At 55.1% G+C, this 27487-nt stretch overlaps 1 protein-coding gene across 1 annotated transcript in view; it reads left to right on the top strand.

The window, feature by feature from the left end:
- ABHD17C (abhydrolase domain containing 17C, depalmitoylase) overlaps positions 1-26956 on the top strand; it is a 49784-nt gene extending 22828 nt beyond the window's left edge. Inside the window, exons 2-3 of the mRNA XM_047846759.1 lie at positions 20624-20803; positions 25450-26956. Of these exons, the coding sequence (XP_047702715.1) occupies positions 20624-20803; positions 25450-25669 (400 nt within the window). The 3' untranslated portion in view covers positions 25670-26956. The remainder of the gene's footprint in view (positions 1-20623; positions 20804-25449) is intronic.
- Positions 26957-27487: the final 531 nt, after the last annotated feature.

Here is a 27487-nt window from a genome sequence, read left to right as displayed (position 1 = left end):
GCCGTTACGGGTCTTTTTAATCCCGTGCCGAGCAGTCTTCCCTTGTTAGCTGAGTTATGCAACCCCCCACGACGATGTTTTTGTCCTCCGGTTTCTTGGAGGATGACCAGAGTCAGCCACGGCACCGGCAGGAGGAGGCGCCCAGCTACAAAGGGCACGTGTCTCGGCCGCGCCTGGGACGCGTGGGGGTTTCGCTCAGAGGTGTGGGTGCCCGCTGGGTACCAGGCTCTGTCCGGCGGGGGACACAAGAAGGAACAGAGCGTAGCCGACCGAAACCTGCCCCCGGTACTCCCCGTATCTGTCCAGGAAGACTTCTCTGCAGTTTCCGAGAATTAACAGACCCTCGGAAGAGAGGGGGTCTGCGGGCTTTTCCCCCTTGGGCGCCGAGAGTGTGGGGCTCTGGCCGACGTGGCAGGTGGAGAATTCCGCTGCCCGCTATTAGCAGGTGGGGGCGTCTGCCTGTGCGTTAGGCTCTGGCGCCTTGTATTCTAGGTTAACGTCAGTGTCGACTTGGATATTTTGACGGCCATGATGATGCTGATGGTGATGGTGATGATTCTATTATCGTTTTGCCTTTCAACACCCACGCACTTGTCATTTTTACCTGGCCTGTCGTTGGGGTTTTGACTTCTCCTTGATTTAGGAGTTGTATGGAAAGTTTTTTCTGTTTTTTTTTTTTTTTAATTTTAAGATTGTCCCTCCTCTCTTGGTTAACTGCTGCCTTTTCAGAATTTGTAGGATCTTTCTATATGTCTTGTGATTTTTCTCTGATCACCTGTTCTGGTGCTTTGCTGTTTATAGACGGGAGTGTGGAGTGAGGGGTGGGGTCGGCAGGCCTCCCGTGCTCCGGACTCACCCTGGCCGCCAAGGGACAGAGGGGCTGTTGGGGGAGACGTGGAGACGGGGGGGCTCAGGGCCGAGGGGCTCAGCTTTGGAGGCAGGCATCTGATGTGGCTTCAGAGCCGGGCTGTGGCCCCTGCCAGATCGGTGGCCTCGTGTAATTCACCTAGCTGCCGGGAACTTGAAAGAAATGGCTAGTAGCTCCTGGCAGGTTGTTAGGATCAGAGACAAGGTAGGTGGAGTGGAAGTGTGTCTTCCTCTTCGGGAGCTGCCCCCCCCCCCCAGGGGTTCCTTGCTGTTGTGCATAAGCAGGGGAGACCCAGCCTTCCCCAGAGGGAACACCTCTGATCTGGGAGGGTTGAGCCTGTGGGAGCAAGTGCCCCGGAGGAGGGGGGGGGGGGGCAGTGGAGGCAGGTGTGGGCCTCATCCCCTTGGAAAGTGAGTCCACAGGCTTTGAGCCCACGAATCACAAATCCTGGCTCCGATGCCCCATGAACGTGGCTGCAGGCATTGAACACGACGGGACGTCGGCGCTGGGGTGATTTACTGGTCTCCAGATTTCAGGTCCGTTGAGTGAGGGGAGCGTGTTAGGCCCGGGTCTGCCTCTGCCAGACCTCACAGTCAGGCATTCCTATTTTGGCATAAAACCAGCCTATATAACCAGACCACGAGCGTGTAACCCCACGAGGACAAAACCCAACCCCTCCTTGTTCATGCTTGCACGCTGGGAAATATGTGATTCCTTTCTCTCTCTCCCTGATGCCTGGGAAGCCCCCAGAGAGAAAGCGGTCAGCATGTGTGTGTGCAACCAGCAGGGCAAAAAAAGGAAAAAAAAGAGAAAAAAAAAAAGCTTAGCTGAGATACTTCCTCTGTAATACTTGGTTCCGATACTCAGAGTTACGGGAACGTGTAACCTTGCTCATCAATCTTTATGCCAAAGAAGCGAGGTTTAGATTATAATGAGTATTCATGTTTTCATAAACATTTTGGCCATATTGTTTCACTTTTTTTTAATTTGAAGAATTCTAATACGTTGTAGAGGAAGGTGACAATAGGCTTTTTTTTCAAGGTAGAAATACAAATAGACCTTTGGTATTGAAGACATTTAACGTTAGTACTTTATAGAAGATTTTGTTATCGTTTTGATTTCTTTCAAGTTTTGATGAAAAACACAATTCTTTTTAAAAAAAAAATTTTTTTTTTGACAGAGAGACAAAGCATGAGTGGGGGAGGGGCAGAGAGAGAGAGGGGGACACAGAATCGGAAACAGGCTCCAGGCCCCGAGCCGTCAGCACAGAGCCCGAAGTGGGGCTTGAAACCACGCACCGCGAGATCATGACCTGAGCCGAAGTCAGACGCTCAACCGACGGAGCCACCCAGGCGCCCCTTTTTAAATTTTTTTTTTTTTTGAAAAACACCATTCTTGACTAACTTTGAAACTCTGCAGTGAAAATCTCCCTTTTCTGAATTGACTTGCTCTGAGGGAAATTCACAAACCGCGGGTCAGTTGTGAGCAGGCAGTTGGATGAATTAGGAATATTCAGGCAGGAACGTCCTAGGGTGTAAGAAAGGGATTAGGAAGTTCAGCAGGTTCCGGTGCCGGTTGGCGTCCTGGAGCGAGTCTGCGAGACGGGGACTGAGGTCCCAGGGGCTCCAGAGGAAGGGCAAGCCAGCAGGCCAGCCGGCCGCAGCGCTGGTAACAGCTGGGGTGGGGGAGAGCCAGGTGAGCGCCCCGCAGCCGACACGGGAGGTTCTAGATCGGCCTCGGGCCGACGCGGCAGGTTCTAGATCAGCCTCGCCTAGCAGAGCAGAATCCACTTGCACTCAGAACAAAGAAGAGAGCTCAGTCCAGCAGCGGAGTCCCGGGAGCGTGGCCCGAGTTAGCGGGACCCCCAGTGCGTCTGACCCACTACTGTGCTTGGCAAAAGCCTTCCTGTCTCTCAGCATCTCGACCCCGGCCTCCGCGGTGGCCCCAAAGTCCCCCGTGCCACAGAACGCGTGGGTTCCCCCGCCGCGGCCCGGCCTGCTCCCCGAGTGCCCGCTGGGCGGATGGAGAGGGAGGTGTCCACCGCAGGCCCCGGGGTGCGTGTGACACACGCGCCTGGGAGTGTCGCCGTCTGACGTGTCGGCAGCGGCACGGCGGTTTCATTCCAGAGCGAGCACCTGCTCCCTGTCCGTCACCGGCGTTGCACCTTGCACGAGACCCCTCGCTGTCCGAAGGGTGGCGCGTCCTGCCGGAGAAGAGCCACGGCCACGGTAGGGAACACGTGAGGCGCCCACGGGCCGAGAGCAGGGACGCGAACCCGGGCCTGAGGGCTCGCGGGCTCCTTCTCTCAGCTCAGGGCACACGTCTCCGGCCCGTGTTGTCTGCGGGAGGAGCCGGGTCCCCTGCGTCTCCGACCGCGTCTCTGGTGCCTGTGGGACGCGCCAGGGACGGGGCCGTGGCGAGACGGAGACACGGCCCGCGAAGCATGTGGGTGGGACGCGGCGAGCTGGGCGCTTCTGAATTACTCGTGTCCTGGCACACAGTGTTCTTAGCGGCCAAATAAAGGCTTCCGGCTTACGATAAACGGGACGTAGCTTTTGCTTCCTTGTGTTTGTGTGCCGCGTAGTATTTTAATTAAAATATCCCGTGGAAGTTACCTCGAGGCCTTATTTTAGCCTGACTTGGGTAGGAAGTGAGGGCCCCACGTGGGCGACGCCTCGGAGTCACGCAGCTGGGGGTGCTGCCGGCAGTCTGGGTGGCTGGGCCCGGCCCCAGGGTCCCCAGGCCCCCGTCCTCGACGGGCCGGGGCGTGTTTTGGAGTGCGGCCGACCTCTTTCACAACTGCCCTTGAGTGGCCAAATACGGAAATTGGAATTCCGTCACGGTTTTAGTCGCGTGATGGGTGCTGCAGAAGAAAGCTGTCTCTGCCTTTCCACGCTCTCCTCTGCCTTCTGTGATGATCCTGGGGGACTCCTTTTATCTCCAGAAGAACAAGAGGACAGTGGAGTCCTTGAACTGTACTAGGGAGTGGTTTTCCTTTGTTTTTGCTCGGGGAAAAAAAAAAAAAAATCCAGGCAGAGTGGAGAGCTGGTGGGAAGGAGAACACGGTCTTGGGGGGGCAATGAGGTCAAAATTATGTTTAAATAAAATAGAGTTGTGACGTAGATCACCCCTGGACTTCCCTGAAGTCCGTACCTGCCCTCTGAGAAAGATCGCGGGTAGAAGACGTTGCTAGATCTGTAGAACACCGCCTTGGTGACGTGCCTGTCTTCGTGGTCCTCCTCCTTCACATCGCTGGCACATTTTAATGCCTTTGGGTTTTAGACATTTTGCAGGTAAAAAAAAAACAAGTTTTAGGGGCGCCTGGGTGGCTCGGTCAGTTGGGCATCCGACTTCGGCTCAGCTCATGATCTCACGGGTTGTGAGTTCAAGCCCCGCGTCAGGCTCTGTGCCGACAGCTCGGAGCCTGGAGCCTGCTTCGGATTCTGTGTCTCCCTCTCTCTCTCTGCCCCTCTTCTACTCGTGCTCTGTCTCCCTCTCTCTTAAAAATAAATAAACACTGAAAATTTGTTTTAATTTTAAGGGGCTCCTGGGTGGCTCAGTTGATTAAGCGTCTGACATTGGCTCAGGTCATGATCTATGGTTCGTGAGTTTGAGCCCCACATCGGGCTCTGTGCCGATGGCTCGGAGCCTGGAGCTGCTTCGGAATCTGTGCCTCCCTCTCTCTCTGCCCCTCCCCCGCTTACGCTCCGTCTCTCTCCATCAAAAAAAGAATAAACGTTAAAAAAAATTTAAAAAAACCAAGTTTTACCCTTTATTACTCTGTTATTTACTATTTATCGTTTCTACTCTCACAGTAAAAAGTCACTTGGAATCCCAGGAGGGCCGGAGTATTCCTTTGTACTCTTTCAAAAGGGAATAATTGGTCAGATTTAAGAAGAACGTTCCCCCCTTTTTTCTTCCTTTTATTATGATAAAACATACCTGAGTTAAATTTACCATTTCAGCCACTTCCAAGTGTACATTTTTGTGGCTTTGAGAACATTCACACGGTTGTGCAGTTGTCCCCACCATCCGTCTCCAGAACTGTTCGTGACCCCCGACGGAAACTGTTTCCATTAAACAGAATGTTCACTCTGTTTTAAGTTTATTTATTTTGAGAGTGAGAGAAAACGCATGTGGGAGGGGAGGGGGCAGAGAGAAAGAGGGTGAATTCTAAGCAGGCTCCTCACTGTCTGCACAGAGCCCGACACGGTGCTCGAACCCACGAAGCGATCGTGGCCTGAGCCAAGTCAAGAGTCGGACACTTCACCAACTGAGCCACCCAGGTGCCCCAGAATGTTCACTTCTAAAGCACCATTTGCTGGGCCGTCTGGGTGGCCCTGTCGGTTAGGCACTCGACCCTTGGTTTCAGCTCAGGTCATGATCTCACGGTGAGTTCAAGCCCCACGTGTGGCTCTGTGCTGACAGCACAGAGCCTGCTTGGGATTCTCTGTCTCTCTCTCCCTCTCCTTGCCTCTGCCCCACTCATGCTGTCTCTCTCTCTATCTCAAAATAAATAAACTTAAAATAACATAGGACAAAATGCCATTCGCTGCAACTGAAACTCCCAGGTCAGTGCTGTGGATGCCCTGATTCCAGCCTCTGCGCTGAAGGGGGTGGTAACTAACACCACGGGGCGGCCGTGTCCCAGCCCCGTCGGGCAGGCGCCCCGTCACACATGGCGGGGGGGGGGGGGGCGGGGGGGGGGGGGCGGGGCGGGGGGGTGCGGGGGAAGGCGATCCCTGAACAGGTTGGCAGACACGGAGCAGACTGACCCGTCACACAGGCCTGCCCCCTCCGAACCGAACCCATGCCACACCCACGACTGGATGATTCTGCCAGCCTGGGTGCAGTTCCCGGGCACCCTCCTCCTCCCTTCACCTACGCCCATGTTCCGGAGCCGTAAGGTGGCCGCTGCCTTGATAATTACGACTGGGAGTTAAGTCGGTAACCACTCAAAGCTTTAGTTCCATGATCTGTAAAATAAAGCCATCCGTCTGTACCGTCTCCAGGGGCCTTTCCATCCCTGTCCTGTGGCTTGCGATATTTCCGTAATTGACGCTGTGAGCTTTCTGTGTTCTTAAGAGGGATGAAGGGGCAGGTGGAAGGTTCTGGAAGAAGAGTAGGGACACAAAGAGGAAGGACACAGACGGGGTTAGACCCGAGAGAGAGGAAGCAGAGATGCCATCGAGGAGGGACAGGGGGCTTCCTCACTGGGTCTGCCCCAGCAGTGTTGACTTAACAGACCTGTGTTTTTTGTTGGGTTTTTTTTTTTTAATTTTTTTTAAATGTTTATTTACTTTTGAGAGAGAGGCAGAGCATGAGCAGGGGAGGGGCAGAGAGAGAGGGAGACACAGAATCGGAGGCAGGCTCCAGGCTCCGAGCTGTCAGCACAGAGCCAGACCCGGGGCTCGAACTCACGAACGGCGAGATCATGACCTGAGCCGAAGTCGGACGCTCAACCGACTGAGCCACCCGGGCGCCCCTACAGACCCACGTTTTGAGTGGACACAAAGTGCCCTGAAGGGCATCCCCAGTGTGAGTTGGGGGTACCAAGGCGGAGGCGGCCGAGCGATCACAGCAGGTGCAGGGGCCACGTTAGATCCCCGCTCCAGCCATGTCTGGCCGAGGAAACTGGAGAGCCGCCTGGAGAGGGCAGGGAGGAACCTCCGTGGGGTTTCTCTCATCACCTCGTTTAATTCCCGCCTCAGACCTGGGAGGGGGACTCAGGAAGGGGGGCGCAGAGAGGTCGGGCAGTCGGTGCAGGGCAGGGCCAGGATTTCAAGTCCGTTCTTCCCCCTAGCCTGCTGTGCACGTGCTCACCCCCACACCTTCACGTGGCCATGACCTTGTACTGAGCTGCTCATGAAAGTCTGGTTTGAGCCCAGCGTCCAGAGACAGGAACGAACCCCAGGTCTACCCCGGGTCAGACCTCCGGGACACCCAGGACTGAGCGCCGGCTTGAACCGCTCGCCGACCCCTCCCTCAGCTTTGCTTTCGTCCCTGTGATTAAGGAGGGCCTTTCTGTGTGGTGACACAGGTGACCCAGGAGAGGGCACGGATGTCCAGGAGGACGCCGATTGACCATCCGGTTCGGGCTCTGCCCGTCCCTGCGGGAGTGACCCTGGGCGTGGGTTCACACCGCCAGCCGCAGGGCGGGGAGGTGAGGGGGGGGCGCCCTGAAAAGACACAGCGGGTCGGGAACGCCCCGGCCCCGGGATGTGACCGTCTGGCTATACCTGGTGCACAGCAGCCTGTGGGGTGCAGCACCCCAGACCCGGCGCTCGCAGCCCGTGTCGGGCAGGGCAGACTCACCGACTGGATCCAGTGTGTGGACCGCAGCCAGTGTGAGCGCTCGCCTTACACCTCCCCTGCAGTGACGTTGAATAATCGGGACTTGGATTCTGGAGTGTCTCGTTTTAAGAAACCACATTCAGCCTTGGCGACCGGTAGATAACGGAATGAGAGGTTTTAGGTTTCTCTCCCCGCCCGCGGGGATTTCACGAGACGCGCACGTCCCCCTTGGCTGTGCTTCTTGGGCAGGGAACGCGGAACCTGTCAGGCTGTACGTGGCCGAGTGTCCGTCTCTGTATTTGGTGGGACGGGAGTGCTGTTTATTAAATGGCTTTTTTGATCGGATGCCTGTGCAAGATGTTTTACATAAGCCCGCTCTGTAATCCCCTCGCGAAAGTAGGGTAGGTGGGAGTCCAACCGTTTCACGGGTACTTGTGCAGCGGTGGAGGGGCGGGGGGTGGCGGGGACAGCCTCTCCTGGCCTTTCCAGCGCATCAGGTGGTCAGAGAGCACCAGAAGAGTCTGTTATTATGAGAGCAGTTTCATGCACAATTATACTCAAACACGTCCAAGCAAATTATTCCATTTTCATTGTAGCTCATCGAAAAGAGTTCATTTTATGTTCTTTAGGACTCTACCTTTTCCTCTGAAAAATGATTTTTTTAAAAATTAAAATGAAGTCATGCTAGATCTTATTATTATTTATTTAAGTGTAGTTTTATTTATTTTGAGAGAGAGAGAGCGCGTGCACACAGAGGAGGGGCAGAGGGCGAGAATCCACACTGTCAGTGCAGAGCCCCGTCTGGGGCTCGATCTCACGAACCGATCGTGACCTGAGCCAAAACTGAGCGTCGGACCCTCAAGCAACTGAGCCGCCCCGGTGCTCCGGGTCTTAACGTATTTTTGCTTTGACCCAGAGTCAAGAACAAAGTTGTTCCGAGCGTGGGCTTAGGCCTGACGCCCTTTCCTGCACCGCCCTCTGGAAGGAAATGTCATACCCCCATGTGGGTGCACCTTACAGAACTCGGATAACATGTGTCCCGATGTGTTTCGAGACCCGCGAGGAGGTTTTGGAAGGGCTGCGCTGACGGGGCACGCACGTCACCGTGCAAGCCTGCCTGTGACGCCCTCGTGGTCCGTCCCATCGTATTATCGTCATGCTGTCTGTTCAAGAAAAGGACACCTTGTCTTTGAGTTTACAGATTTCAGGTTGGGTCTGTCCGTCTCCACGGGGCCTGGGCCGTGTGCTCCCACCTGCGGCCTCTGCCGACCGCTGTGCTCCCGTGGCTCCGGTGGACCGTGGTCCCGGCCTCCTCTGTGCCCCCGGCAGGAGGGAGAGTGAGGCGCGTCCAGGGCCTGGTCCGTCGAGCACAGACATCCAAACAATTTCAGGAAGATGTTTCTGTGTCTTTTTCTAAAGATTTTATTCTTAAGTGATCTCTCCAGCCAAGGTGGGGCTCGAACTCACAACCCCACGATCAAGAATCACCTGCTGTACCAACTGAGCTGGCCAGGCCCCCCGGGAGATTTTTCCCATAATGACCTTGAGAGTCTGACTTTTACCCTCCCTCGGCTGCTCCACAGTGACTTGAGACTCCGTATCTTCCCAAACTTCTTTTTTTCTTTTTCCTTTTATTGATTTATTTTTTTGTAGGGGGAGAAGGGTGGAGGCAGAGGGAGAGAGGGAGGGAGAGAGAATCCCGATCAAGTTCCATGCTCAGTGCTGAGCCAGACATGGTGCTCGGTCCCACGTCCCTGGGATCGTGACCTGAGTCGAAATCAAGAGCCGGTGTTCGACCAACTGAACCCCCACAAGTGCCTTTTCCCAAACTTTTTTTTTTTTAATTTTTTAACATGTATTTATTTTTGAGAGAGAGCACAAGCGGGGGAGGGGCACACAGAATCCGAAGCAGGCTCCAGGCTCTGAGCTGTCAGCACACAGCCTGATGTGGGGCTCGAACCCATGAGCCGTGAGGTCATGACCTGAGCCGAAGTCGGACACTCAACCGACTGAGCCCCCCAGCTGCCCTGTGTGTTGTTCTTTCTTTCCCCAAAGACTCATAACCGGGGAGCAGTGGTTCGCCCCCAGATCACCGTGCCGTCCAGTGAATGAGGCTGCTTCTAATGTTGCGTTTGGCACATTTTATTTTGCAGCCAGTGTTGGGAGAATACCCTGAGTGAGCATGCCCCAATTGTCAACACTTCCAGAGGCTGTAATCATCTCGTGTATCAATGTCCCTTTTCCCCAAATTCCCTCGATCGGATGAAAAGAAACAGATACGCAGCCGACCTCACTGGCCTCTAAACTTACTAATTTTTTCAAGCAGCGTGAACGCAGCAGCCACTTTAAAACGCGTTTCCTTGCTCTTCACCGTTGGAGTGAACGTGCGAGCGGGTTCGCGAAACATCGTGTGAACGTTAAAGCAAAAGTCTAAACCGACACTGTACTTTTAAAGAGGAAAAGAAACGTGTTTCAGGTGATCGTGCTTTTTTCATCTTTATGACAATTAAACGATGAGGCCTGTGGTTCGGCTTGGGCCACAGAGCGTGAGAGACGGGCTTACCGTTCCCGTGTCCGTGGACGGAGGGTGCCGTGAGCGGTGGTGGTTTTCGGCGGGTCCTGGCGACGCACTCGCTTTCCCCAGTCCTCTTACTTCGAGGCTTTGCCCTGAAGTTTGTTGGGGCTTCTCGGCATCCCCGACCTCGCCTTCCGTTCACGTTCATGTTACCTTGTGTATTTAGCTTTGTCCTATGTCCGAAGGTATTTCCACCAGGAATCCTGGCTCTGAAATATTTAAAATACTGACTTCAAAGGCAGTGGCACCGTGCCAAGCATGCTTCTTGAGGAGATAAGGGGACACACTCTTGACCCAGGGCGAAGTCCAGGTCCCTTAACTTAAACAGGACGCAGGTGTCGTGGGGAGGCTCGGCTTGTCCGTGTTTGTAGACGGATGAGAGAACCCCACGTTAGAACGAAAACAAGCGGCCTTTACGTTCTCGGCGGAGTGATGGTTCCCACAGGACGACCTGCCCGGCTGACCCTGGGTGCGGGGGCTCCTGGGGGCCGACGGGAGCAGAGAAGTGGGCACCCCAAAGCCACTCGTGATGCAGGGAAGGTGGTAGACATTTGGGGAGGTCGGAGGGGGGAGCCTTGTAGGTTCCTGGGGGGCTACTGTGCACATGGCGTTGCCTGCTTCAGTCAGGGTGCCGCCATTTGGGGCCGAGGCTCGCCCCTGGCAAAACGCGGGGGACTTGAGTTCCCTGGGTCGTGTCCGAAGTAACTCTTACCTGACGCCTAGGAAACGATGCTTGCTCTCAGCCTTGACGGATGGACTCCTTCCTCTTTGCTAGTTTGCAGACAGGAGATTCCAGAAGCTCGTACCCAGATCCCCAAGAAGATGCCGATGCCGAACTTTGAGGGCGTGATCTATCCATTGGCATGATAACCACGTATGGAATTGACTTGCGATTTGTGTGAAGACGGTCTTTGGCTAGAACCACGTTCCCTTCCCGGGAAGAAGCGACTCAGGGGTACGATCCCCCCCTCCCCCCGCCGCCCTGAGTGTGGGTATCGTTCCCCTTCCCTTGTGGGACTTCAAGTCTCATTGCCGGTGTGGGACCTGCCACAGAGCGGCCGATCGCACACCCCATCGTGCTGGTGCGTGCTCGGTGAGTGGCTCAGGAGGGAAAAGACCCCACGCAGACCCGTGTTCGGGAGACGTGTGTGAAGGAGGTGGGACCGGAGGGACCCCGAGTTTTCTCGCCGGAGGGAAGGCGTGAGCACGTTCCAGGCAGAAGGTGTTTATGAGACAGGGAGGAGTCTGACTGCCGGAGAAGGTTCGTTCGGAGAGAAAATAAAAGGTTGGTGTGGTAAGGTGGGGCCAGATTATAGAGGTTAATCTGAAGACGTGGGTTTTACCCGAAGGCTAGTGATTTGCTGAAGGGGTGTGATTAGCAAAGGAACATAATACAGGTTTCTTCTTGTCTCTCTGTCTCTCTTTCATTATTGTTGGGTGTTTTTTTAAGATTTTATTTTTAAGTCCTCTCTGCACCCAACGTAGGGCTTGAGCTCACAACCCTGAGATCGAGAGTCGCACGCCCCACCGACTGAGCCGGCCAGGTGCCCTGCTCTGTCTCTCTTTTATTTAGTTAGTTAGTTAATTAACCTATTTATTTATTTTAAAGTTTATTTACTATTGAGAGACAGAGAGAGACAGAGCATGAGCAGGGGAGGGGCAGAGAGAGAGGGAGACACAGACTCCGAAGCAGGCTCCAGGCCCCGAGCCGTCAGCACAGAGCCCGATGCGGGGCTCGAACTCACGAACCGCGAGATCGTGACCTGAGCCGAAGTGGGACGCTCAACCGACTGAGCCACCCGGGCCCCCCTCTCTGTCTCTCTTTTAAAGGAGGGGGTCTGTGGTAGTGGGATGGATGGGGGAGGGGTGGCGTGGAAGTCGTGGTGTGGTGGCTCCTGTGCTGCATCGGGGCGAGGGCGGATCTGAGAGGGGAGAGGCGAGGTCAGAAATGGAGGGGGGGCCCGGCCTGGGGATTCCCAGGCTCCGTGATGTGCAAGTGTGTGCAGTCAGCACGAGTCCGAGTAAGGCCGTGGATGGAAACCAGGTCAGCAGTCAGGAACTAGGACACCTGCCCCTTCACCGGCCCTAGAAGGAGATGCGCAAACCAGAAAGATGGGGCAGACCGGGTGGGTGGTTTGAGTGGTCAGGGGCCCTCTGGACAGCGTGAGCCTCGGGGGGGGGGGGCAGGTAGAGGTGATGATGATGAGCCTTCTAGAAAGACCTCTGAGTAGCAGACCCGCGGCAGGGTGCCCGTGCTGATGTCCCCGCTCACTCATGCGCTGAACAGACAGGCAGGTCCTGTTAGATCGACCACGATGCAACCACAGAGCAGAAGCGGGGTCAGGAAAGCGGCCGTCGGGCCAGCGTCTCCGCGCAGACACGGCGGGACTCAGCGGCTGACGGTGTGTGAGAGGCAGAGGGGAGACCAGAGAGAGACGTGCATCGTCCTTCTCCGGCGCGTGCGGTCAAGGCTCTGGTGATGAGCGAGGGAAAGACTGGGGGAGGGGCTACACGGAGTCCATCTGGGAGTGTGAAGTTCAGGGGGAAGTGCCACGGAAGGGGGAGGGGCGGGGCTGAGCCGAGATGTCAGGAGGGCATCAACGCGTCAGGAACCCCGGCCGCGCGTCTCTCCGTTAACGGACGCTCGTGTGAGGTGGCCGCGTGTCGGGTGCCGTGCAAGGCTGTGGCGCTGCACGGGGTCCACAGGGACAGACGCCAAGAGAAGAGGCTCCAGGAGAGGGAGCTCTGAGGGAGGCCCCGCTCAAGGGTGGGACGCGAGGCCGAGCGGAAGGAAGGAGGCGACAGCAGACGTGGCTCCGGGGAGGCCAGGGAGGCGCACGCCCCAGCGAACGGACGCTCAGCCAGCACCTGTCGCTCGCGCCCACGTCCTGCCCTCCTCGTACTGGGGGAGCGGTCTCTCGTCCTGACCCCAGGGTCCCCGCGTGACAGCGCGGTGTCCGATCTCAACGAGCGCACGCGGTGGACTTTCCCGGGTGTCAGAGCGCCCTCCGCTCCGCCCCATCCGCGTTCCGGGGCTCGGCCGGTGAGCAGGTGCCCACTTCTCCCCATGTCACGTCTTCTCCTCCGTGGGCGTTTTCTTCTCCCCTGCTGGTCGTTGCCCTTTACCTGTCTGTGCCGAAGCCGGGGCTGGGGCTGGATGACAGTAGAACGGTGAAGAAGTCCGAGGATTCTGGGGTTTGTAACCCTGGGGATCGAAGGAGGGCTGGGGTTGATAGGGGACCCAGGGGATCAGAATTCCGGCCTCAGGAGAACGATGGGGTCAAAGAGGGATTGGTGGGGCCGTGGGAGAACAGGAGCGTCAGGAGGGGGCGCTCAGAGATGGACAGCTTAGTTGGGTGTGGTGCTCATACTTAAGATGGGGTGACACTAAGCCCTCTTGATGGTTCCTTGACGGTCCTGGGGTTCATCACGAATATCAGGGCCTCCTGGCCGCCTTCCAGTCTTTGTACAAACATAACTCTGAGCTGTTCGGTATATCCACCGGCCGGGCTCAGATTTCAGTGACGTGCTGGGGGTCGTGGGACCCCCGGGTCGGTCCCAGACTCCCCCATCAAGGAATGGTGGTGCTCCAGCGTGAGGCTGTCCTGTCGCGAGTGCATTTCCTCTCGCCTCTCCCTGGAGATCAGTGTGCAGGAAATACCAGCTTATGTCTTTGACTCAGGGCCACGGATTTTATGAGGACGCCCGGGGGGGAGTCTAGAAAAATGTGTCTCAGTTTGACATGCAGAGGGGCACGTGGTCGACCAAGAGCTCAAGAGGCCCTTGGCCCTCCCAGCGGTCACCTGGGCTGATCTTGAATTTCTTGCCTCGTCGACTATGATGTCCCGAGTCCTAACTACTCGTCTTAAGTTTACACCTCATCCGCTTGGCCCCCCCATACTTCTGTGTGCATCTGTGTCACCAGCAGGCTGCACACTCCTCGAGTCCTCTTATATCCAGTTTTCTATCCCCAGACCAAAGGAGGTGCTCAGAAACTATTTTTTGAACCCGTTAAAAAAAAAAAAATTGGCAGTATTTTCCAGGCATAGCAGCAAATCCGCGGATTAATCGCCGTGTAACCAGGTCAGTGTCAGAACCGGGTTCAGACCTTTAGCTGAGTGCGTGACTTCACGACCCACTACTCTTTTTTTTTTTTTTTTTTTTTTTAATTTTTTTTTTTTCAACGTTTATTTATTTTTGGGACAGAGAGAGACAGAGCATGAACGGGGGAGGGGCAGAGAGAGAGGGAGACACAGAATGGGAAACAGGCTCCAGGCTCTGAGCCATCAGCCCAGAGCCCGACGCGGGGCTCGAACTCACGGACCGCGAGATCATGACCTGGCTGAAGTCGGACGCTTAACCGACTGCGCCACCCAGGCGCCCCTACCCACTACTCTTCATAACGTACTCGCCCCTGCCTTCATCCTGACTTGGGATCCTGGACTGGCAACAAAGGGGAAGATGACCTGATGACCGAGCCACTGACAAGGTTTCAAGGACAGAAAGTGATGAGTGTGGTTACGGACACGTTGAGTTTGAAATTACGCGTAACCGACAACCCATGCGTTCAGAGCCCCGCCGGTCACTGGCTGTAGGGCCTCGGACAAGTCACTGCACTGTTGAGTTCCTCCTGGATCCAAGGAGGACGAGGAGGACCCCTTGAAAGGTCATGTGACAATTCCGCTCCCTGGGGCCGGGGACCTCCTGCTCCCGGGGACTCAGGAGAAAGACCGGGGCTGCAAGTGAGAACTGGTTGTCAGAGTCACGGGGGTCAGTGAAGTCATCCCGAGAGAAGATGTAGGAGTGTAGGCAGACCACAGCAGGGGACACGAGGGAAGGTCCGGGACCGGGCTGGTTTGTGGTGGGGCTGGGGGAGGAACCTCCGTGTCCCCGAGGCCCAGGAGTGGATTCCAAGAAGGACGTCCTTGGTAGCGCAGACCGCCAAGGAGACATGGAACGGATAGCGTCCTCGGATAGCGGCCTGCAGGGCGTTGTGGGAGCAGAGGTTCCGCTCAGGGGCCCCCGGGTCAGGACGGGCTGGGGAGTGGCCGTGGGCATCGGGACTGCGGCCTGGAGAGGGAGGCACCGGGGAGGCTGGCCCGGTCTTAGATTCAGAGACCAGTTCGGTGTGGGTGGGGCCGAGGCTCCTGAGTCCCCAGAGGCTGGGGATCCCCACGCCCCCCCCCTCCCCGCCCCCGCCCGGGGTGGCAGGTGGGCCTGGTGTGCAGACAGGCACCTTCCAAAACGCTCGGGAGCACGGCCCAGCAGGCGGGGGAGGACCGTGTCGGGTGCAGACGCCTGGCCTCCCCGGCCTCCCGACTTGGAGTCCCCCACCCAGCGCCTGTGTCTGTGTCTGTGTCTGTGCCCGGGCAGCAGGGGGTGGGAGGTCTCCTTGTGAAGGACCTCCCGGCGTGGGGGGGCCCGGAGATCGCGCTCCTGTCCCCACACCTGCCTGCGGAGGAGGGGCGCTCGCTGGAAGACAGCACGTCTCATGTTTTGCCGGTGGACGTTCCTTCTGTTTTGCATGTGCTGTTTCCGCCTGCCGCCTGGTCCCCGGCCGGCAGGGCGTGACTTCTGGTTTATTTTGCGGTGAAGGTTTAGGACTTGGTGATTATTGATGTTTTTGAATGCTTTTCACTCGATCCTGCCGTGTTTTCTTTTTCAAGTTATGAACTTAAAATGCCCCATATCTCACACAGGCTTTGTAAGCGGATTGCATTTACTGGCTCTGTTTTCCCTCTGTCTTTTTATTTAATTCGAGAGCTGAAAGGGATTTAGGATCTGGGCTGACCCTTGGTACTTAGTATCAGTGAGCATTTAGTCTGAGGAATCCACAAGCCCACTGGAATTTCTGAGTATGGAAAATTTCTAAGGAAGGGAATTTACATTTTTTTTTTTGTTAAATTCTCAAGAAAATCAGGGGCGCCTGGGTGGCTCAGTCAGTTAAGTGGCCGACTTCAGCTCAGGTCATGATCTCACGGTTTGTGAATTCGCGTCCCATGTTGGGCCCTGTGCTGACAGCTCAGAGCCTGGAGCCTGCTTCCCATTCTGTGTCTCCCTCTCTCTCTGCCCCTACCCCTGCTCACTCTGTCTCTCTGTCTCTCTCTCTCTCAAAAATAAATACACATAAAAAAATTCGCGAAAAATTCAGATGCGTCTCAGTTTGGAACCATTGGTAGTATAGAGGTTATTCATCTCTACCTTTTTTCCCACGGAAAACAAAACCCTGGTGGTACGGTGAAAAAGACACACTTCAGTGGCCTCATCTGCACAGGGCAGCGTGGGCGCTGAGGCCCCTTACGAGTCCCTCCGAATATCTTTGATCCCTTCAAAGAATTACTTGCCCCCCCTGCCCCACCCGTTCTCCAGCTCATCCTTTGTCGTCAGGCAGTATAGTAAAGACCGGACACAGCGGTGGGAAAGTCCCGAACGTGACACAAATCAGAGCGTTGGCCCAGCGCTTCACGGTTGGCAAAGCCCTCCCCCGCACAGGAGCATCGGCGTTGGACACAGTGCTCCCCGAGTCCTTGCAGAAAGACCTCACAGTATTGCTTCCGTTATTTATTTTCTTAAACAAGTCAGTACCTGATAACGAAAGGAAACGAGAAGAGAGGGGCGCCCAGCGGGCTCAGTCGGTAGAGCGCGCGACTCCCGATCTCGGGGTTGTGAGTTCACGCCCTCAGGCCCCACACTGGGCATAGAGATCACTTCAAAAAAAGAAAGAAAGAAATGAAAGTTCTGACTACCTGAAGATTAGCATCATGCCTTCTTTAATATGTTGATTTCCAGTCCCTTTTCCATTTATCGTTTCTGTTCTACGGAACATAATTGTGACCTCGTGTCTGTAGGGTGCTTTTTTCTGAACACGGTAGCTTGATTTCTCCCCACACTAAGTCTTTACGAGACGTAATTTTTAATGGTGTCGCGTTTCCTCATGGGCTTTATTTTAGCGCAAAGTCTACCGTGAGTCGTGACGGTTTTTCGGGGGGGCCGTCTCCATATCAGAACTATCTGGTGAACTTTTAAATCATAGTTTTGGTTGTAAAACGTAGCAGCCAGATAGAAATGTCCCTAACACGTAAGCGTCCAGCCTCGTGGACGGGAGAAGGTCACAGTGACCAGACGTATCCTGTAAGCCACATCCCACGAGGGTCACGGGCAACTTCAGGCACGTCTCTTCCCAGTCTGAGCGCCTCCCTTCCCCGTCCGCAGCCACTGCCCTCACTCGTAAGGCTTCTGGGCCCCGCTTTGCCTTAGGAGCTTTCTGCCCTGTTACGTATCCCCAACCGGTGAAGCTGAATCTGGGCGGGAGGGCGTCTCTGTAAATGGCGCCACGTAGCGCATCCTCTGCGTCTGCCCCTTTTCCTTACCGGTGTGTCCTTGGGTGCACGGGCGTGATGTGCACTCTGGCGTGGCCGCACCCCGGTTTCTGCACCGACCCGGCTGCTGACGCTCAGGGTTGTCTCCAGCCGTGCAGACACACGCCCGCACACCGTCTCGTGTGTGTTTCTTGGCGCACTTGCGCACGTCTGGCCGTGGCCCGTGTGCCTGGGAGTAGTTACCAGGTCGCAGGTGCGTGTCGGTACGTCTCTCAGCGAGTATCGCCAGCGTCTCCAAAGTGGTTCTGTGCACCTGTACGTTTGGTCGGTATCACATGCTGGTTTTGAATATTTTTCACGTTTGTTCATTTATCTTGAGAGGGAGAGACAGAGCACGAGCAGGGGAGAGGCAGAGAGAGGGAGAGACAGGGGATCCCAAGCAGGCCCCATGCTGTCAGCCGGACGCAGGGCTCGAACCCACGAGACTTGAGATCGTAACCAGAGGCGAAGTCAAGAGTCTGTCCCTCCCTGCCGTTTAGATTTCTTCTTTTATTGTAGAAAATGCTGTATTTTTTTTGTTGGGTTGTCTTTTCTCGCCGCCCTGTAGTAATTCTCTATACATCCCAGGTACGAGCCCTCTGGTGGTCACGTGCTGAGGCCGGGGGCTTTTCCCCTTTGGTGGCTTTGCCTTTTCGCTTGCTCACCGGTGAGTTCTGATGACCGGATGTTCTTGACTTTGATTCAATATAATCGTCAGTGTTTCCCCGTTACGGCGAGTGCTTTGTGTTTTACCTGGTGACGTTTCCGAGTGGAAGCTCTGGGTCCGAAGCGTCGGTGGTCAGCGGGGATGTGAGTCCGGATGTGGCAGGTGAAGCTTGCAGGGACTATCCTGGGCGTCGGATGCTGGCCGAAGGGAAGCCAGGAGCTAATGGGTCTCGCGGGGAAGTGGCTCCGGCCTCTGTGCAGCGCTTGGGGGAGGTCACCGTGGAGGTCACGTTCCCTGACGTTGGACGGGTTCTGTCTCCCACCCCCCAGCAGCGGGCCGTGCCCCTTGAGGCTCGGCCCGTTTCTGCCGTGTTTGTTCAGGGTGGCCCCGAGGTCCAGGGGGCACCGTGTGCGGGACGAGACCCCGAAAACACAGGTGGGGCCATGACGATAGAAAGCGGTTGCGGCGGAAGGCTGCCCTGCGTCACCCCCGCCTTTCTGCGCACCTGCCGGGGCCGGCGTCCCGCTGTGGTGCCCCGCCGACCTGTGGGCTCTCGCTTTCCGTTTCCAGCCCTGCTGGTCTGAGTCCTCAGCCCTGCGTTTGCTGCCTTCAGTTTGCATTTTCCTCCTCCTCTTCTCTTTTTCTGTGATTTAGGGCTCGTTGGTTTGTAATCCACAGCGGAGGGAGGGGCCCACGCTCTAAATGTGGGACTTCTTCTCTCTCCGGGCGTCTGCAGACCCCCCACCTCCCCATCCCGTGAAGTGTCCCCTGGCCGCTATGCTTGGGGGAGGGGTCACAGTTCTGGAATCTGATGCACATCGTGCAGGGCGGAGGGGGCCCCAGTCTTATGTCTGCTCCCCTCACGGGTCCCTGAGCCCTCGGTTAAACGCTCCTGCTGCGGTGGAAGGACCCTGCGGTGGCCTCCCTCAATAGAGCGTTTCCCCGCGAGGTGGTCTGCTGGAACACTACGACGGGTTCCTCTCTGGCACCCCCGTCCTTTGGGCCTCATCGAGGGGCTCTGTGTTCTAGAATCCTCGGTCTCTGCCTTAGATTCGGGACAGGATGCCGCGGCCATCAGTTCCTTCCTGAAACCTCTCCATAAAACTCCTCCTGCTGACCGTTTTCTACTAACCTGTCCTTCCGACTGACGTGAAGCCCCAGGCACGACCCCCCAAGACCTTTATCCCGGGACCCTCTTCTGCAGGCACAGGTGCCCTGGGTGGTGTTAGGTGCCAGGGGCTGGGGCCGCACAGGCTCTTCGCTTTAGTGAGAGAGGGCAGATCGGGTCCGGGCACGTGTTTTTCTGCGGGAGGACAGAGCAGCTCCTACGTTGTGGTTTCTTAGTTTGTTGTACTCTTCTCCGCCCCCGCCCCCGTGTGATTCTGAATAGCCCCATAACTGTCTCCCTGTCCCCTTGCACACATCTGTCACCGTCCTGCACACCCCCGAAGGGTGAGTCTTCCCAGAGCATTCACTCTGTCCCCATCACCTTGCCCTTGGACATCTCCCGCTCCCCTCATCATCTGCGGGACAAGCGCTAACCCTTTAGCCGGCCCGCCCGCCTCTGGCTCTGCCCTCAGCCACCCCGAGCCGCGCGCCTGCCCCGCGCCTGCCCGCGCTTTCCCACGAGGCACTGTGTTTCCCGGTGCTGCTCATGGAGAAAGTCCTTTTTATCCCCGCGTGTGCAAGTCCCGTCTGTCCCCGTGGCGCAGCTCAGGTGCCGGCTGCTCACAGACCACGTCCCTGCACACACCCGTGGAAATGCGGCCATTCCCTCCCCGAAGACCTTCTCGAGATCCCCCGTTTTCCCGTGGAGTTCGGGGGAGCTTGAGGGGGAGCAGGCCGGCCTGAAGTCCCGACCGTCCGTGTCACCGAAGGCCGTTATCAGAAAGCGTCGCGCTCTGCGTGAGTTGCAGGAGGAGGGAGACTGTTGGGTCGCGGGCTTCAGCTCCACCAGCCGATGCCAGAGTATCTCCCAGGTGCCTGTGCCGATCGGGACTCGCACAGCGGTGTGTCGGAGCCCCGTCCTCGTCCTTGCTCGCCCTTGACGTTGGACGTTGTCTCCCATCCCAGCCTTCACGGCGTGCTCCCGCCAGGCCGGGGCCTCGCCAGGACGTCCGCCTGCTTCCCACCGGGACGGGCACGGCGCACCCTTCTCTCTAGAGCCGCGACCCGCAGGCTGCACTTGGGATTCTTCTCGGTTCCGCCGGCCGGAGCCGAGTCCTCTGGGGGACCGGGGAGTGTGGCCGCGTGCCCCGTGTCCCTTCTCCCAACGAAACGCCGGGAAGGAGTGGCTCGGGAGACCATTGGCGGGTGGAGAAGCTGAGATTAGCCTGCAGGAGACACTGAAGAAAATACAGGCGTCTTCAAATTAATCATCTCTCTGTACCTTCCTCTGATAGACATGAATTCCTTTCATGTTTTATTAAAACCTCACTTGAAGGGCTCTTAATAACAACAGTATAATTTGCCAAACGTGCGTTCGCTTCTATTTCAGAAATACGTTTGTGATTATCGGAGAAACCGTAAAGAGGGAGGAATAAGAAACGAGACGCCCGTGAATACCAAAAGGGAATTTATAACGCGTTCATTTCGTTCGTCCCTCCCGCTCCCAAAAATGTCACGTCCGTTATTTTTGCGAAATGTTACAGAAGGGGGAATCCCAGTCCCTTAGGGCAGAGATAGCTCCTAACATCTGTCTCTGTGACGTTCACGTTCGTTTGAAGCTAAAGTGTGTAAGTCAGATGATGTCATCTTAAACCGGTAGCCGCGGGGGTTTCGCGAGTTTAAGCGAGCAGGGCTTTGCGTCTCTGTCCTCCCCCGTACGTGAGCTAACGGCATGCGCCCTCTGGTCTCTGCAGGTACGGCGTGAGTCCTGAGAACATCATCCTGTACGGCCAGAGCATCGGGACCGTCCCCACGGTGGACCTGGCCTCGCGTTACGAGTGTGCCGCAGTCATCCTCCACTCGCCTCTGATGTCAGGCTTGCGCGTGGCTTTTCCGGACACCAGGAAAACGTACTGCTTCGATGCGTTCCCCAGGTAAGCTCGCACCTGTGCCAGTGCTGGGGCGTCCGACGACCCGAGTTGAGCCGCCACCGTTAGCTGTGGGCACCGATAAATACTTCCTGAATGTGCCCAGGGCTCAGACCCTGCGCCGGGCACGTTGGGGGTGTGGCGGCCACGGGGACGCATCCGTCCGCCAGAGACTTTGTCCTCTGGGCCTCGCTCACCTGGAGAACTCTCCCAGACGATGTGCGAGGACCTTGCTGGGACTGACATCCAGGATTAGCTGGCTCGGCTGTGAATGCAAAGATAGAAAGAGCCGTGTCCACGTATCCTAAAAACACCTCCTGTTCAGTATTCGCTCGTTCACGGAGACGGGCACGCATGGTTGGACTGCAAAGAGCTCGATGCAAAATGCACGATGGGGCCATTAGCGGTCTCCACGCTGACATGCAAACCGCGAGCACCGTCAGGTTTGAAATCAGACGGGACGGGCGAGGGAACAGGTGAGGTGAGCCGCTGGCGGGCCAGTGACTTCCGTGCTGGGCTGACGGGCCGCTGTCCTGACATAAGTGAGCAAAACCAGCCCGGCCCCAGACCCCTGCGAGCTGCCCATGTTGTCCTGCTGTTCCGCCCCCACCCCCTTGCCCGGGCACATGGACGAGAGCCCCGGGCCGGGTCCTCCCCGGCCGGCTTCCGGGAGGCAGCACATTTGCCACCTGCCCGTCCTTGCTGTTTCCTCGTCCCGCTAATGGGAGGAGCAGGAATGGCCGAATCCACCCCACTCCAAACTCAGAAACCGCGAGCCGGTGGCTTCTTGAATACCTCTGTTGGAAAATTTCACTTGTTTTTTCTTTTTTTTACAACCCGAGTCGAGAAGGGGCGCCTGGGCGGCTCGGTCGCTGGAGCGTGCGACTCACGGTCTTGGGGTTGTGAGTTCGAGCCCCACGTTGGGCAGAGATTACTTAAAAAAAAAATCTTTAAAAGAAAAAAACAGAAAAAGAAAAATCTGGGCTTGAGGAAAGTACTTTTCCTAAAAACGATTTGCCCGCTCAACTTGTCCCGTCGCACGTTGCCCAAGCGGCCTGGGATTGTCACGGCGGGACTGGCCGGCGGGAGAAGCCTCGGCAGAAATAAAGCCCAGTTTTAGGGTTTTGATCGGCCCGCTCGTGGCTGTCATTCTGCTCCTGCCGGAGGGGAAAGGACACCATTCGGTTACACGAACGTCCGCCCAGACTGTCTCCTCTATACAGAACGAGGTCCTCTGATAGCACCTTGGGTGAACTTGAGTTCCGTGCGGTTTGCACCAGGGCTTAATGAGATGCAGCTTCATGGGAAGCCTGACCCAGCTGCAGATTCCTAGCGGCGTGGCCGGGAATGCTAAGTGGGGCGAGTGCCCCTCAGACGTGGCCTTATTTGTGCCGAATTGGTAACGAGAGGCCAGTTTGTTGAAAGGGAGATGTTTGGCGTGTTTTGTGGGAAGCGATGTTAGGAGTTACCGGGGCAACAAAATGAATAGGTTGCTTCCTGACTCAAATTAGCATATACCTTAAAATATAGCCATGGCAACTAATTGCAGCTTATTAATTAACAGTGAACCCAGCAACTAATCCTTGCTGGCTGTGTCTGGTCCGTCAGGCACCGGGCTGAACACTCCGCCGAGAGCCTCCCTCACTTAACTCTTCGCCACGGCCTTAAGTCGGTCAAGTTACAAATCTCATTTTACAGATTAGGAAACTGAGGCTGAGCCAGGTGAGCTGTTTGCCGAATTAAAGTAGGGGCGTGGGGACTGCCAGAAAGTGCCCTGGACGATTAATATGATGGATTCCAAACCACGGGCAGTCATGCAGATGTTCTCTTAGAGCTCTGTTGGTGCTTCTGTCTTTCAAAAAGGTATTGCCGGGGCGCCTGGGTGGCCGGGGCGCCTGGGTGGCGCAGTCAGTTAAGCGTCCGACTTCAGCCAGGTCACGATCTCGCGGTCCGTGAGTTCGAGCCCCGCGTCAGGCTCCGGGCTGATGGCTCGGAGCCTGGAGCCTGTTTCCGATTGTGTGTCTCCCTCTCTCTCTGCCCCTCCCCCGTTCATGCTCTGTCTCTCTCTGTCCCAAAAATAAATAAACATTGAAAAAAAAAAATTAAAAAAAAAAAAAGGTATTTCCTGTTTCCTTTTTCTATTACAAAAAAAGAAAGAAAGAAGGAAGGAAGGGAGAAAGAGAGAGAGAAAGAAAAAGAAAGAAGGAAGGAAGAAAAAGAAAAGGAAAGAGAAAGAAAGAAAAAGAAAGGAAGGAAAGAAAGAAAGAGAAAGGAAGAAAAAGAAAGGAAAAGAAAGAGAGAGAGAGAGACAAAGAAAAAAGAAAGAAAGAAAAAGAAAAAGAGAAAGAAAGAAAAGAAAGGAAGGAAGGAAGGAAAGAAAGAAAGAGAAGGAAGGAAGAAAGGAAGAAACAGGGCTCCGGGGTGGCTCAGTCGGTTGAGGGTCCAACTCTTGATTTCGACTCAGGTCGTGATCTCACGGTTCGTGGGCTGGAGCCCCGTGTTGGGCTCTGCACTGACAGTGTGGATGGAACCTGCTTGGGATTCTCGCTCTCTCTCCCTCCTGCTTGCACTGTCTCTTTCTCAAAATAAATAAGAAAACTTAAAAAAGAAAAGAAAAGAAAAAGCTTCAAGTTAAAAAAAAAAAAGGAGTCGTGATCATTATTTGGTCTGTAGCTTATTTTCTTTTCCATTTAGACTCAGACATCTAACTGGAGACACTGTCCAGGCCGTAGAGATTCTCCTGAATTGTGCAGAACAGCCCCAAGTCTGTTCCGTCAGTAAATATCTTTCTAAGTGAATATAACTGGACTCCCAGATTCTCAGAAGAAGGAGTCTCGTTAAAATTAAATAGGAGAAATGGGGCGGCTCCTGGGGGGCTCAGTCGGTTCAGCGTCCGACTTCAGCTCAGGTCGTGATCTCGCGGTCCGTAAGTTCGAGCCCCGTGTCGGGCTCTGTGCTGACCGCTCGGAGCCTGGAGCCTGCTTCGGATTCTGTGTCTCCCTCGTTCTCTCTGCCCTTCCCCCGCTCGCGCTCTGTTTTCTCTCAAAAATAAATAAACATTAAAAAAACAATTAAACAGGAGAAAAGCAGGTTGGGGATCTGCGAGATTGCATGCTGGCACCCCTGGCCCTGGTCTTGGCAAATCCCTGGCACGTCCTGAAACCATCGGAGGCGTCACGAGTCACTCGTAGAGGTTGTGTGCGGTTGTCTCGAGAGCTCTGTTACCTGCACAGGCTCAGGCCTGCGGTAGTGATGCCTCCCTGGGGTGAGCGCCCTCCGTCGTTACCGGGAGGTGGGCTTTCCCGTCTCCTCCTTTCTCGTTGGAGAGTGAGGCAGGTATTGTACAGAAAGGGCAAAGCGCCTGGCTGTGGAAGACGTTTACTCTTTCGGCAGCGGGGTCCCCGAAGACGGTAACACCTTGTCTCCTCGGTAGCTGTGGCTGGGACCAAACACAGAAAGAAGTCACGGGCGGGGGACTCTGGGGAGGACACCCGGCCAGATCCGCCTCTCTTGCCGCGTCCACAAGTTAAGTGGGGGTCCGTCCGTGGGCGAAGTCGCCTGGCCAGCCGGCCAACGAGGCTTAAGGTCTTGAGCTTCTCTTCGGGAAACGTCTTCGGACCCTGCAGCACATTCCTTTGGAGATCCTCAAATATCCATCCTTTGGGGGTAGATTTGATTCTTGTCAACCGTCCGAAATCATTCGGACTCAAAGCTAGGCGCTGCATTGTGTTTATAATGCTAAGTAGCACAGTGTTTATGGAAAGCGAGGCATCAGCACTTAGGAAGTGAGGTTTGTGGGGATCTTGTCCGTCGATTCTGAAGCCGTCTCGCCAAGAAGACGGAGACCCTGGGCCGTGTGGATTAGGTGTTCAGCTTTCCGAAGAGACGCTCTGGCGGACATGCTAAGTTCTGACCTATTTATTTTTTTAAAGAAACCCTCTCTCCAAAACATGAATATGTCCGAAATATTAGTTACTGGATGGTTAGTCCGGAGGCTTTTAGCCGTTCTGTTTGTAATGAAATACTTTAACGAAAACACAGTGACCAAATGCGGTATGGTGTTCTTGACCGGATCCTGGAACAGAAAAAGGGCATCAGTGGAAAAACTAAGAAAAACCCAAGCAAGGTCTGGAGTTTAGGTTACGGTGACATGCTGACGTTGGTTTCTTGGTTCTGACAATCTTGCCGTGGCAATGTATGGTGTGAGCCTTACGGGAGACGGGCTGGGGCGCACAGGAACTCTGTTATCTTTGCACCTTTTGTGGAAATCCAAGATTATCGCAAAATGAGAAGTTTTTTTTGTTTTTTCAGTTTATTTATTTATTTTGAGAGAGAGCAGGGGAGGGGCAGAGAGGGAGAGGAGAGAGAGGATCCCAAGCAGGCTCCATGCTGTCAGCACAGAGCCTAGCGCGGGGCTCAGACTCACCTACCGCGAGATCACGACCTGAGCTGAAACCCAGAATCGGACGCCCACCCAACCGAGCCACCCGGGCACCCCCGAAAAGTTTACTTAAAAAAAAAAAATGAGTTACGAGGAAGGTATTACCCTTCCTCACCTGGGATTGCTGATCCGGTTACATTAGGTGCAACGTATCTTCCCCGGGGCGTCACTAACGGAGCCCTTTTTCTCCCCGCCCCGTTCTCTTTTGCAGCATTGACAAGATCTCTAAAGTCACCTCTCCTGTGTTGGTCATCCACGGCACGGAGGACGAGGTCATCGACTTCTCCCACGGCCTGGCCATGTACGAGCGCTGTCCCCGAGCCGTGGAGCCCCTCTGGGTGGAAGGGGCCGGACACAATGACATAGAACTTTACGCACAATACCTGGACAGACTAAAACAGTTCATATCTCACGAACTGCCTAATTCCTGAAGAAGGCGCCTTGATCGTACCTCATTTACTGTGAACACACGAGTCCTCTGTTTCGCACGTGCTTGAACTGGGCAGCGGTGACGGTGTGACAGCCACGGGGGAAGCGCCCGCCCTTCGGTGTTCCAATCAAATTGCTGAGGAGGTCCCAGCCTTCTGTATCTGGAGGCGGCTCTCCTCGTTCACACAGCACGCTAAACCGAACATTTGTGGCAGCCAGCGTCCCCCGCCTGGCGGGAAGGGGGGAATGGGAGCTGGGTGCCCGACGGTCGGTTTTCCCGTGCTGTGTGGGGAATGCTCACGTCTGTCGCCCCGCTGTCCCCACCGGTCATGGTTCCCTTAACACAGGACTCCGCCCTCTCCCCACCAGTGTTCTCAGTATTTGACACGCAGCTCTTTTTCCGGCCACTGGATTCATGGGTTCGATCCATTTGTGAAGCTGTGATTAGAATACAACCGGAAAACTCGGGTGATGAGAATTCATTCCTTTGCTAAGTTTCGTTCACAGGCTGATCTCTTACCCCAAACAAACCAGCCCAAGGGTGATTTACTGGAACGATCATGAACAGGTTCATCCACTGGAACCATGTAAACATAACTGGAATATTCTTAATCAAAAGGAAACTGGGGTTTTTTTAAGCATAAATTTATTACTAGTCCACAGAGTTTTAATATTTTGATGGTCCGGTTGGTCTAACACAGAGCCTAGCCGACTTTTCCTTCTGTGAAGCCCTCCTGGTAGGACTTTTTTAAAGTACTGTACATATTTGCAATTGCATTGTGCATATAGATTCTTAATGGGTAATTTCCTTTTGTCGGGCTACAAGGCAAACTGCAGATCCCTCGTTTGTAATGTAAATGATTGAATACATTTTGTTAATATGTTTTTATTCCTATGTTTTGCTATTAAAAAAATTTTATAACATTTCCAAGACAAAAAAAAAAAAATTACAAGTTGATGCTTTGAACAACTTACGTAATGGAAATTTCACTAAACTAATCCTTTTAGTTTAGGAGTTACTTGGGTTTTGACACTGGAGCTGCACCGAGTAAGCATCAGAAATGGAAGATGCTTAAAAATTGCTACATTGCTCATCTTGGTTGGGGGTTTGGGTTGGGGGGGGGGTTCCTCGGTTTTGATTTCATTTTTCTTTTCAAATTTAAAAGCCTTAAATGTACTGTAAGCCTCAGATTGTTGTACAGCTGGATCGCGAGCGATTGCCAGTCTGTGTACTGTGGTGTGGAGACAGCACGGCGGTTGGCCACGGAATAAAGAATGCATGGATCAGAGCGTGACTCCCGCCGTACTTTCCTTCCTCTCCGCGTCAGAGACAGTCACGAGTGAGAAAACGCTATGTTGTTCAAGAAGAAACCCTCGGGGCTTTCCGATTTCACTGCCTCCCGCAGGGCGTGTGCCTCTGTCCCGCCAGAGACCCGAGCGGACTCTGGAAGAAGCCAGGGTGTCCGGCGAGTGGCAGTAAAGTGCAGCCGGGACCCCGGCAGAGTCTGCGTTGGGTCCTGGGCACGAAACAGGTGATGAAGGCACCACGGCCGGGGGGTGCGGGGGGGGGGGGAGAATGGTGCCTGCTTTTTGGAAAACCCAAATCAACTGTGGTCCATAGTCGTTTCAGCCCTTTGACCACTGACCGGAAAAAGAGCAAGTGACAGAGGCTCGTCTTCAGCTCTGGGGACAGACCGCCTGAGCGTGCGGAAAGAGGGAGCGCTGGCAAAATGGAGGTGGAAGGGGACAGGGCGAGCTCACGTGAATGTGTGTTCCAGCACAGGGCAGGCTACTTCCTGGTCTTAGGTGGGTACCTGTAA

The sequence above is a fragment of the Prionailurus viverrinus genome, unplaced genomic scaffold (genome assembly GCF_022837055.1).
Source record: "Prionailurus viverrinus isolate Anna unplaced genomic scaffold, UM_Priviv_1.0 scaffold_40, whole genome shotgun sequence".
NCBI classification, from domain to species: Eukaryota; Metazoa; Chordata; class Mammalia; order Carnivora; family Felidae; genus Prionailurus; species Prionailurus viverrinus.
The sequence above is the reverse complement of the archived record's forward strand: the minus strand, read 5'-3'. Positions and strand labels throughout refer to the sequence as shown.